Source organism: Lynx rufus, unplaced genomic scaffold (genome assembly GCF_022079265.1).
Source record: "Lynx rufus isolate CCGP_SWC_20201006 ecotype Redwood Valley unplaced genomic scaffold, mLynRuf1.p SCAF_22, whole genome shotgun sequence".
Lineage (NCBI taxonomy): Eukaryota > Metazoa > Chordata > Mammalia > Carnivora > Felidae > Lynx > Lynx rufus.
Genome location: NW_025814837.1, coordinates 23,462,313 through 23,474,806, shown reverse-complemented (window position 1 = coordinate 23,474,806; position 12,494 = coordinate 23,462,313). Strand labels below are relative to the sequence as shown.

Here is a 12,494-nt window from a genome sequence, read left to right as displayed (position 1 = left end):
AGGCAGGGGATGAGACTGAGAAAATGCAAGCATGCCCCATTAGAGCATGTTTAATTTTCTCCTGTTCCATAACTGAACAGCTACAATTACAATGACCCATCATTCAGTGCCCATACACTATTTCATTTAAGAAAACATCCTCATCCTGTAATTAGAAGATGATAGCACTTGGTTATGGTCATTCCTTGGTCAGAAGTAAGTCTTCTATACTTGTGAGCTATGACATGTGGTCTAAATTATAGACTGGCTATTCTTAAAATAGAAAAATGCACACTAATCCTCGTTTTGTTTTCTCAAAAATAAAGCTCTCTATTGGAGTTTAATGCTTAAGCATAAGCATTAAAAAGCAAATAATTTCTGGGGCGCCTGGGTGGCGCAGTCGGTTAAGCGTCCGACTTCAGCCAGGTCACGATCTCGCGGTCCGGGAGTTCGAGCCCCGCGTCGGGCTCTGGGCTGATGGCTCGGGGCCTGGAGCCTGTTTCCGATTCTGTGTCTCCCTCTCTCTCTGCCCCTCCCCCGTTCATGCTCTGTCTCTCTCTGTCCCAAAAATAAATAAACGTTGAAAAAACAAATTAAAAAAAAAAAAAAAAAGCAAATAATTTCTTTACTCTAACTCATAACAACTACAATATGGATTTTATTACTGTTTCCTTAACATCCGTTGGGTCCAACCACCCCCAGGGTTGGTGCAGACAAGCGGGCCATCCGGCTGGCCTGTCGTCCTCAAGTGCCCAGGCTGCCTTTCTGTCTGCTCCAGCTTCCTCTCCTTACCAAGACTTCTATTCCTTTAAACTGCCAAGACCATTCATACTGAAGGCTTTCTCAGACAGTTGTAAATTTGAATTTCCCTACATTTTTTCTCTCTGTGCAACTGAGGCAGAAAGACACATCAACCTTTGACTAGATCACAGCGGTGGCTGTGCCAATGACTCTCCTTCCTCTCTTTCCAATCAAAAGGGAGCAACACGGAGACAGACTTATCAGCCCAGACATGGCGCCAGCGAAATCCACAAACTTGTTAGGTTCACCCTTATCTCCTTAGTTACTTCTTCACCATTTGCTGCCCCAGCCCAAATCCCTTTGTCTTATCAATTCTTCACAGATTTATTATTTCTTTGTCTACAGGGTATAAAAGTTTCCTGCTCCAGTTGCTTCTTTGGATCTTCATTCTCTTGTGAAGGCTCCCAAGTACATGTAAAAAAATAATAAAATGAGTATGCTTTTCTCTTGTTAAAAAAAGGGGGGGGGGGAGTAACATTTCCCACTTGGGCCCCTTACGGAGGGGTATGCCACTGTCTCCTCTTCTGCTTTAGAGGTTGAAAGAGTCAGAATAAAAATTCTGGCTCAATCATAACAACTTCAGTGACATTATTTTCCTTCTCCAAGATCTTGATTTTCTGTTTCTTTACACTTTACTACAACTGATTTCTGCATTATCTTATAGGTAATCTTATCGTCGGCTACCCTTAGGTCTACGAATAATGTGTTAATTTTTAAATTCCATTCCATACAACTTCTTAGCTGCTATCATTTGCAAACTGTTTCATTGAGAGGTATTCAGATTAAATACTTTCCAGTTGGTTCCCTTGGCAACAGAAGCAACCTGTTTCTCGTATAAGTCCAAGTTTCTACCATAAACTAACTTTGGAAAAAACATCTAAACAGCAATTTGCCATGTTTTGTTTCGTAAGTGATATGACCGGATATAAGTTTGTCCTTGGTCTCTGACATATTCCAGAGACCAGTGCTTATTTAGGAGCTATGCATCAGTGCTGAGAAATGGCAAACGCTGTGTGCATCATCTGTGACCCTAAGCTGTACCAATTTAATTTATAAAATGTAATCGCTAAGCCAATAGTGAGGTTCTGAACATGATCATATCTTTACAATGAGTCACCTGCCAACTGAAGGAAAACAAGACTGTTCCAAACGTTTATAATTTCACTGAGAAATCTTCCTTGTTGCTATGGTGATTTTGATGCTATTCAGCTAAAGCAAAAACTCCACATTGTTACTACCATGATTAATAAATGGCAAATGAATCAGATGCAATGGATTACGAAGGTGTCATGGGACTACAGTTATTTGGTTCCATAGATGCCACACATCATGGCCCAGAAAGAGAGACAGCATTAAATAGTGGTCAAGAGCAAGTCCTCACGAGCTGCCAGGTTGGAATTCTGCCCCTTTGTAGCTGAGACTTTGGTCCAGTTACATAACTTCAGTTTCCTCATTTGTAAACTGGGGATAATAATAATAGTACCCTTCAGCTGTGTGGATCAAATGAGAGAGCATTTACAAAGCACTTAGAACAGTGCCTGCACATAGGAAGTGCCGCTTAAAAATCTGTTAAAATAAACAAACTGCATAATGAAGCTTAGCCTAACTTCACTGGTAGTTTTCCGAATTAGAACTCACAAACCACTGTTTCAGGTCCATAAGAAGCAGCATCTCTTCAGTCTGATGTTTCTAGACATAAGCTTTCAAATTATGCAAATACAGTCATAATTTAAGGAGCAGAGTATAGTGCTCTTTTTAATGGAACATGTATTTTCACTTCCCAGAACTTACAACATTTAGAAACCTGTGTCTAATATGCGTATGTGTCATCGTGGACAATTTTACGAACCCTTCAGATGTAAAATTCATATATTACTAATCACAAAATTTAGGTTAAGTAAATTCTGATCTTGGGAGTCAAACCAAAATGCTTTGAATGCCAGTGCTGTGTGTTCTTTGGCAAATTCCTTAAGCCCTCTGACTTCCTGTTTCTCATCTGAGAAATACAGAAGAAAACTTGCACAGAGTTGTTATGCTGTTAAAATAAGACCCTCTAAGCAAATTGCATAGCATAGTTAAATGTTAATAATGAAACACTCTATTATTGATGAATAATCCGTAAATAGCATCAAAATCTTAAATGCCTGTTTACATTCTCATTGAGACTTGGCCAGTCCTTCCTGGCTACTCCTTCCCCGTCACCATTACTGATAACTCCTACTTGCAGTCTCTCTTTGGTGCATATTCCATTTATGGCACCATACCTTAAACTTGCTGGTGTGTTGATTTGGAACTATGCCCAAATGCGTTTATGCTCTGTCTTCTCATCGCTGTTATAAATGCGTTAAGGGTAAAAACCAGCCTCCTTCTTCTTTGGTGTCTTTTCATTAAGCCCTGTGTACCGTTCCACACACTGAAGGCTGATTATTGCTCCTTAATGGATAAGAAGAGTGGTCATTGTGCATTTCTTTTACTAAGTGGAGGAGTAATGAGATCCTAGTTTGAGTCCGTGTGGAAATGGAAAATCTAAGTGGAACTGAAGACAAAGTCATAAAGAAGCCTTCTATAACATAGTGTAGTGCTCTGCTGAATTCAAAGGCAATGACTGTAGAAAGAAAAAGGAGCAGTGTGCTGAGAACATACTCTTGTGTGGTACCCCCAAACGGGGACTTAGAGTAGGATGCAGGAAAGCAAGCGGAAAAGAACAATTCAGATAAGTAGCTCTACCAGGTAAGTACAGAAACTCTTCAGGGTTGGGGGTGCTCGCGCGTGCATGTGTGTGTGTGTGTGTGTGTGTGTGTGTGTGTGTGTGTAGTCAGAGGCCAAGGATAATTTAAATTAAGAAAATGTCACTGGCTTTCATGAGGAGATCATTGGAAACCTTTAAAGACTGCTTTCAGTAGATCTATGGAGGCTGAACCCAAATTAAGAGGCGTTCTGAAAGAATAGGTTTTTGGAAAGTCAATGCAACTGGTTTAGGAAGCAGAGAGACTGGATACAAGACAGTGGAGATGGACAGTGTGAGGACGGTGGAGATAAAAGTGAAAGATTCTTAAATTTTAAGTGACGAATGAAAACAAATAATTGAAAATCTCAAATAAAACTATTTTCCTTTTCAACAGCATTCTTATTGGAATTACTTCTTGGAATTCTTATTCTTATTAGCATGAGAAAAATGAGAAGTAAATCAGAGGCCATGGTTTTAATTTTTCCTAATACACAGGATGTTTTAAAGATTGAGACGCGGAATTGCATGTATTCAAATATTTTCAAACCAACTATAGTAAGACACCATTAGTGAAAAGTAATTGTCTGAAGTTTTAGATAATTTATCTCTATCACCCACATTCGGGGTCATACCAAAAAATCAATAAAGGAAAGAAAAGTGTAGGATTTTATTAAAAATGAATTCTCTGTTTTATATCTGAATAGGTTCCACAGGATGAATGGACAGGGTACACCCCTAGAGGTAAAGACGACGAAATTCCGTGCCGAAGAATGCGGAGCGGCAGCTACATCAAGGCCATGGGAGATGAAGACAGTGGTGACTCTGACACAAGTCCCAAGCCTTCTCCCAAAGTTGCTGCGCGAAGAGAAAGCTATCTCAAGGCTACTCAGCCATCCCTTACAGAACTCACCACACTCAAGTAAGTGTTTCCAACACTACACTTCTGGTAGTCCGGCTCCTTGTATTCTCACCTAGAATCAGATCGTGGGACCCCCAGAGTAACTGGGGCAAAAGACACCCTACAAATGGAGCAGTGTGATGCCCTGAATGGCCTAGTGATTTTGACATGGGTTCTGACTTGTGTATCCCAGTGCCTTCAAAGACATGGGCACCCATGTATATGCTGCGTAGATCATAAACTGAACCACAAGCCCCAAGATGAAGAGGTTGAAACAATCCAGAATGGCTTCTGAAATGAATTAAGATTTCTGGTCAATGAAAAGATCTATGTATCTCAACTCTTGGGTGTTTTCTTAACCACTAAATCTGCAGGACAACTCTTTCTTATGAGACCTTTGAATTTTTCAGATAACTGAGTAATACAATAGAGCAGATGATCTTGGAGAAGCTTATAGAAAGTGGCTATGCTTAAAATTTGGATGATATGTGAAGGTTCTTGATATAGGTTTTTAAATTTGGATGCTAAATGCATATAATTTGTAAGACCTTAAAAATGGATTTGGGGGGACACCTGTCTGGCTCAGTTGGTGAAGCATGTGGCTCTTGATCTTGGGATTACAAGTTCAAGCTCACATTGGGGGTAGAGATTACTTAAAATCAAATGTTAAAAAATGGTTTTGGTTTTGAAAAATATGATTATAAGTAGTCCTTACCTCTATTTGTGCTATTTGTAAATAGAGAATAGCACTGCAAAAGAAACTACTGAAATTATTTTAAGCAAAGCCTGATTTAATTTTTACTATTATTTATGGAGAGTAAATCGGAGCCTTGGAATGTATCAATGCTTGGATCATCATTTGAAAAATATTTTGTGGATGATTTGTATTTGTAAGTGTCTTTTTCCCCGTGTATTGAGGAAATACGTACTACTATTCATGCATTTATATTATGCTACAAAATAAAATATTAAAACACAAAATAAATAAAATAGAAAAAGACCAAAGCCATCAGGCTAAGGAAAACAAACTAGACTATTAAGCTAAAACACTGAAAAACAGCTGACTATTCTATGATGGAAACTTACTTAAACAGCAAAGTAATGCTATAGCTTCAGTGGACAGAGTCCCCTCACAAATTCTTTTCAAGGGGTCATGTGGAACCTCTCCAGATCACCTCAATAAAAAATTAATACCAGTGTGCCTGGGTGGCTCATTGGTTAAGTGGCCAACTCTTGATCTTGGCTCAGGTCATGATCTCACGATTCATGAGTTTGAGCCCCACATCGGGCTCTCTGCTGACAGCGCAGGGCCTGCTTGGGATTCCGTCTCTCCCTGTCTCCACCCCTGCCCCATTCATATTCTCTCTCTCTCTCTCTCTCTCTCTCTTTATCTATCTCTCTCTCTCAAAATAAATAAACTGAAAAACACTTTTACTTAATACCAATGACATTAGTAAACCAACCCAAGAAAGAAAGCTCTTTTTTCTTTCCTTCAGCCTCCAGTTGCCCTTCCTCTTTGCCTTTATTATTGCAAGTATCAGTTTCCTCGGGCTGCCATAACAAAGTGGCTTGAAACAACAAAAACTTGTAATGTCACAGTTCTGGATGCCAGAAGTCGGAAATCCGGGTCTCAGTGAGACCTTGCGATGCTCCTTGAGACCATGCTCCTTGAGAAACTTGTTGAGAACAATCCTTCCTTGCCTCCTCTCAGCTTCTGGTTGTGGGCCGCCAGTCCTTGGCATTCTTTGGCTTCCAGCTGGAGCACTTGAATCTCTGCCTATCTCATGTGCGTCTTCACACAGCCGTCTTCTCATCGCACCACTCACATCGGATTAGAACCCTCCCTAATGACCTCATCTTCACTTGATTAAATCTGCAACACCCCTATTTCCAAGTAAGGTCATGTTCACAGGTACTGGGAGTTAGGACTTTGATTATATATATATATATATATGTATATATATATATATATAGAGAGAGAGAGAGAGAGAGAGAGAGAGAGGGAGAGAAAGTAATTCAACCCATAACACTGCCACACAAGGTAAAAGTTGATCATGGAAATGAAAAACAGAAACAGGTTTTTGTTGTACTTTGGCACACCTCGTGGAGGCTCAGAAAATTAAATGTACCCAGTCAGAAAAAAAAAACAAAACACTGGATGTGTAATAAAGGCAGTCTGCCAAGGTGGTTTAAAATGAGGGTGGCCAAGGATAACTTCTGGCAGATATCTTCTATGGACTTTAAAATATCTCTCCACTAGAGCCAAGGTGCTAATTAACATCTTCCAGAAGAAGCAAAAGAGGGAATGTTTTGCGCAAGAAAGTCACTTAGACCTTCAAGAGCTCAGTTGCCTCAAATGTATACCAAGCGGTGGGACTCTGCAACCTACAGAGTCCCTTCCAGAACCTTAGTACCCCCTTAGTTTATCTATCAGGATGCACGTGTCACATTGGCTGAACCACACTTTAGGTCGCAGGTAATGAGATACAGCAATTGCCGCTGTAATAACCAGGTATGAGGAGAACTGAAAGGAGCGGAGCGTAAGAAAGGCTAGGAGAGTGATCTGAGGAGGCTGAGGACTGGGGGGTAGGGGCAGAAATCACCTCTCACACATGTGCCCTGGTCTACTCTTCTCCCAGCTTCAAGGGCTGTGGGCGATCCACTCTGAAGTCATTGGAATTCTTCCTTGTTCATCTTGCTTCCTACATAATACCATCTTCCTCTCAAGCCCAGGGCCCTATTTTTACAACCCTTGTATACTTCCTTGACTTCTCGGAAGTTTTAAGAGCGGCAGTGTTGAAGAGTTTTAAGAACAAGACCAACACAGAGAGTGGCTAAGCTGTTGGTGGAGGTCAGCTACTTGGGACAGTGAAATCAGTCACCGAGCTGAGTTAGTTGGTGACTATTCTCTTCCTCCAAACCTATGGAAATGCAACATGGTAACCAATTTACTAGGGGACCCCTGAAGAATTGAGAAACTTTTTTCTACTCAAGATGAAAACTCAGAAACTCAAGATGGAATTTCACCAAACCATCTCTATTCTTTAGCAAGCAAGACAACATCTGACCATCATTCAAATGTGCCTTTCTTCCCTTTCCTACTATTCCATTGCCCAGGCTTACTTCTCGTGGTTCCGTTTGTCTCCATTCATTCCTCCCTCACCTGGGTTAGGGATTCCATTCCTCATTATAGTCTACGTATTAGGCTTCTGTCATGCGTAACTCCAGATGATTCCTAGTGAGTGCTAGTTTAATGGTATCGGAGGTACACAAGAAGACAAAGGAAATGCACTATGGAGGCAAAAATTCCAACATGACATGACTTATAATCAATGCCGTCTTCCATTCCTTAATGATGTTTTGACTCAAGACCATTATTTCTCTAGAAGTTCAAAGCATTCCGTCCCTCATGAGAAAAAAAAAGATCCCCATATCCTGGAATTCTAGTTCCCCAAAAAAGAAGACTATATTTTTGTTCTTACTTCTTTGACATTTAAGTCACTTTTTTTCCTCCTTCCTCCTCAGCAATTCACAGCTTTAGGGATGAATCATAGCCATGAACCAAGATAACTAAAATTAGCCAAGTGAGATTGGGGCAACATTTTGTTGGAGGTTTTCAACTCCTATCTTCTGTCAGAAATGTTGGAGAGAAAGCACTTCCCTACTTTCTTACATTGTTTCTCTCTTTTGTATTTTTTAAAGGCATCTTGAGGGTTTATTTACGAGGGTTGTTTTCATCACCCACTCAGTGTTATTGTGTCCTAAGGTCAGTGGAACACTCTAGAGTCATAAGCAGGCTTCAGACAGTGAACTCCGTCTTGGGGCTGCAAAATTCCTGTAGCTACTCACTGAGGATCATTATTTCTTTCACTCTCTTGTCTCCTTCCACAGCCAGTAATAAATCCCTTCACCCCACCGCTAGCTTTCCCTTCTTTTGTTATTACCCAACAATGAACTTGAAATGGATTATTCTCCAAGAATATTACTATTTTCAAATAATAATTTCTGGATGCTGAACAGTAAATTCTCAGGCAAGTCGAAGAGAGGTTTGGGGGCCAGAATTCCCTCAAAGCGTGTCACCACAGCTTGGCTCTAATGAATTTAACTCTTTTAGTTGGATTTGTTATAACTTGCTATTTATTTTAGCATTGAGACTACAGCCTTCGTTAAAAAATCATGGCCAAATCCCATCTTGGACTTTCCCCCCCCCCGCCCCTGATATTTTGTAGAAAGAACTTTCTTAAAAGCTGCTATTTAAAAGATTCTCTATTTAAATTCAACTGTCCATTAATCCTAGGCAAATAACACGTTAAAATGTCTTCATACTTCTTTATCTCTTCATCCAAGAACTGAGAAAACTTTGCTCCTGGAGGAAATAATCTCTAACATTACACACTTTCAAAGGCCTCTGAAATCGACAAGGAGGGCCCCAGACTTCTGTGCACGTTTGACTTTGTGGGTAACCAGGTAGAGCTCCTAGCACTTTTGATAAAATGTCTAACAAAAGGCTTCAAGCAGGTTCATGTTCAGTCCTCAATGTCTTGAAGGCAGTAGTTTTGCATGTTCAGAATGGCTAATCCTCTTAATCTGCATTCTTTTCCTGATCCTGAACTTCTTTTTTACGTATATTGGTGAAATACTAAATAGCTGTGTGGCTTTGGCAACTGGTTTAATGTATCCGAGCCTGGCACACATACACCCAAATTAAATGAGAGGCTTGGGCTCTTAGCATGGATGGTACCGCTTAGATAACTCTCATCACCACTCCCCACCCTTCCTGAACCCCCAGGCCCATGGCAGACAGCATTACCCGATCCCAGCATTAATGGACCCCGGTACCCTTCCTGCTGAACACAGATTGGGCTTCAGAACCCTTCTCAACACAGTTCTCTAGCACTCACTTCTCATTGACTACTGATGCCAAGAAGTGCTGTCTCTCACCCACAGTCTCTGAGAGATCTTTCCCCACTATTGTATATAATTGTAAGGATGAGGCAGGGAAGAACTGGGAGTTCACGGTTTAAAGACAAAAGGATCAGCATTGGTAAACAAAATAATTTGAGAAGAGTTAGATGAGGCATTCTCCTACAACTGTAATTCTGGAAATTTAAAATGTATCAGTGTTATATCAGGAACCCAAAACTAGCTTTTTGCTAGAGTCTCTGATTATCTTTGATAATCTTTGATTATCTTTGAATAAACTTCTTGCTCCCTTTTGTCTCTCTGGACACAGTGTTCCTCGCATTCCACAAGCCCCTCCTGCCCACCTGCGGTTCCCCAGGTGCCTTCTCTCCCCAGAAAAGGGGGACCTGAGGCATATGAACATGAGAGCATTTTTTTCCTAAGGATGTGAGCCGTGTTTAAGAACCTAACCATATATATCATCCCATCTCTGTCCTAAGTGGTATGAAATGTCTCTGTTTTCCTTTGTTCTCTGTTTTTCCCACATGCTTTGACGTTTCTCTCCTGCCTGACCACCAGTATAACTCCACATATAACAACAGACAATCTTTCCGATAGAAGAGAGAACAGAACACAACTGACCGTACAATATTGTGAATATAATTCAGTGATATAAACTCAAGATAGTTTCCCAATCCTTTCCTGACCACGGTACTTTCCTCTATTACATTCCATCCTCCCAACTCCTTTACCCACCCACCTTCCACAATAATAAGACAAGGGAAAAGGTTAAAGCTAAAACTCATTCACCTGCCCCTAGAGAAATTATCTTAATACCCTTCAACCCCTTGCTAGAAATAAGGCTCATAGAAAAACAAAACAAACAGTAACTGCTACAAGAAATTGCCCATTATAGTCAGCCCAGATCACCAGGCCCAGGTTAAGAAAAATCAGTCCCTCTTTGAGGTATGAATGCTTTCCTCCAAATGAGATGGGCGTGTGTTGAGCCCTGTATCTGTACCACATTCTGGTCTCTTGGGATATAATTGCTCTTTAGAAAAGCCTGTTTTGGGGCGCCTGGGTGGCTCAGTCGGTTAAGCAACTGTCTTTGGCTCAGGTCATGATCTCACGGTTGGTGGGTTCGAGCCCCGCATCAGGCTCTGTGCTGACAGCTCGGAGTCCGGAGCCTGCTTCGGATTCTGTCTCCCTCTCTCTCTACCCCTCCCCCACTTGTGCCCTGTCTCTCTCTGTCTCCCTCTCTCTCTACCCCTCCCCCACTTGTGCCCTGTCTCTCTCTCTCTCTCTCTCTCTCTCTCTCTCTCTCAAAAATAAATAAAATGTAAAAATTAAAAATTAAAAAAAAAAAAGAAAAGCCTGTTTTGGAAGGACACTTGCATAGATTAGACTGTCCCTACAATGACCATGACCCCAAAGAGGAAAGAACTGCTTGCATATCTTTGAGGGAGGTGAAGGAATGAAAGGAAATTCAGATACATTTCAGAGAGAGAACATGTTGACTCAGGCTTGCCTTGGGGTAAAGGAAAGAAGGGCCAAATGACCATTGGGTCAGAGATAAGGAGGCGTTGGCTCATGCCTGAGGTTCAAGGGAGAAGCGATAGGCTTTTCGGAGCCTGGGTCCACGTCCATCAGGACTAGTGTAATAACATACCCTGTACCTGTATCTTTTCTGTGGCTATACAGTATGTCACCTGAGCTGTCTTCTCATGACCAGGCAAGGCACCAAAGACTGGAGAAACATGAGCAGGGGAAGACCCCAGAAAAGGGTTCTGGAAATGAAGATTCCCCAGTTCCCTCCTGCAGTACCGATCAGCAATGCTATCCACTGTCATGCCAGGGAGACTTCTGTTTACCGAGATATTTAAAATCCTTTATCCTGCCTGTCTGCTGGCTACCGTGCCTTCAATTTAATATCTACATTCCCCGTTAAAGCGCAGACAACCAGGTAACAGAGAACACCCTAATTATAATCAGAAATGGTATTCATGTAATCACTCACTCATTTATTCAGGACCTTTAATATTGAAGTCCCTGTGGGAGACATTTATACCTTGGTTTCAACACATTTATTAAATTCTTTTCCAATTTCTGGTTTTCCATAGTCAAGTGGAAAATATATATATATATATATATATATATATATATATACACACACACACCCATGTATATATATATATATATACACACACACATGCATTTGTTTATAAATATATATTTATATATAGATGTTTTTACAAATATATTTATATAAATACAGATATTTTAGAGACATAAATATACCCTAAAAGATACTCTAGAGTATATAGTTGTGCCCTAGAATCTAAGAATGGTGGAAGAAGGCACTACAGAGAAGAAATAAACTAAAAATTCAGAGGCCAAAGGTATTCAAGTTTATCATTTTGTCCAGAATTTTTTCTGGTCATAAAAATCTACTTGACATGGGGAGAGCGTTTTCTTTCTTTTTTTTTTTCATTGCAGATTACTATTGTGTTAGCATAGTCCGTGTTATTAGTTTGGCTTTTGTTTTATATCGTTAAAGAAATCCTCCTGGTTCGTCTCTGAGAGCAGCACACTTATGAAGGAATGAGAAAAGCTACTTTAAAGGAAGCCTAGGCAGACATATTAGGAGGCGCCTCTAATCCTTTTTGGAAGCAGGTTGGGTGTGAGTCCTAAATAAATCCATCTTTACAGAGAATGCATATGGGACAGGAAAACCACTGACATTCCTGTATATAAATAAGAGGAAACGACATCAAAACGACAGCCCAAGGAACTTAGGTTAGCTGCAAGGGGAAACTTCTAATGGCAAAGTTATTAATCATGAAATAAACCAAGTGGGGAATTTGAAGACAAATGTTTCCAGGCACCTTTTAAAACAACCTGAACTGTCCTTCTCTGAGAGCTTGGGTAATTCTGCCGACTTGGGTGGAATGGACAGAATGTCTGTGTGAGATTTTCCCAGCCTGTGGAGTCTAAGTTAAGTCTAAGCCGAAGACCAGCACCACGTTCTTATCATGTATATTCATCTTGGATTTTTACATGAAGCATATGCAAGAAGATGAGATTTCTAGGCACCCAAATAATTCACTTCTCCTTGAGTACGTCACTGCTCTTCCTGACTCTTCCATTTCTGTCACCCGAATTACCATTTTCCCAAATTCTGTCTTG

The 12,494-nt window shown here is 40.6% G+C and overlaps 1 protein-coding gene across 14 annotated transcripts in view; it reads left to right on the top strand.

Moving 5' to 3' along the window:
* The window catches only part of DLGAP1 (DLG associated protein 1), a 328,443-nt gene that overhangs the window by 62,282 nt on the left and 253,667 nt on the right, over positions 1–12,494 (top strand). For all 14 annotated transcript variants that reach the window (XM_047087011.1, XM_047087010.1, XM_047087023.1 and 11 more), the window contains one exon: positions 4,213–4,427. In XM_047087011.1, coding sequence (XP_046942967.1) covers positions 4,213–4,427 — 215 coding nt within the window. The remainder of the gene's footprint in view (positions 1–4,212; positions 4,428–12,494) is intronic.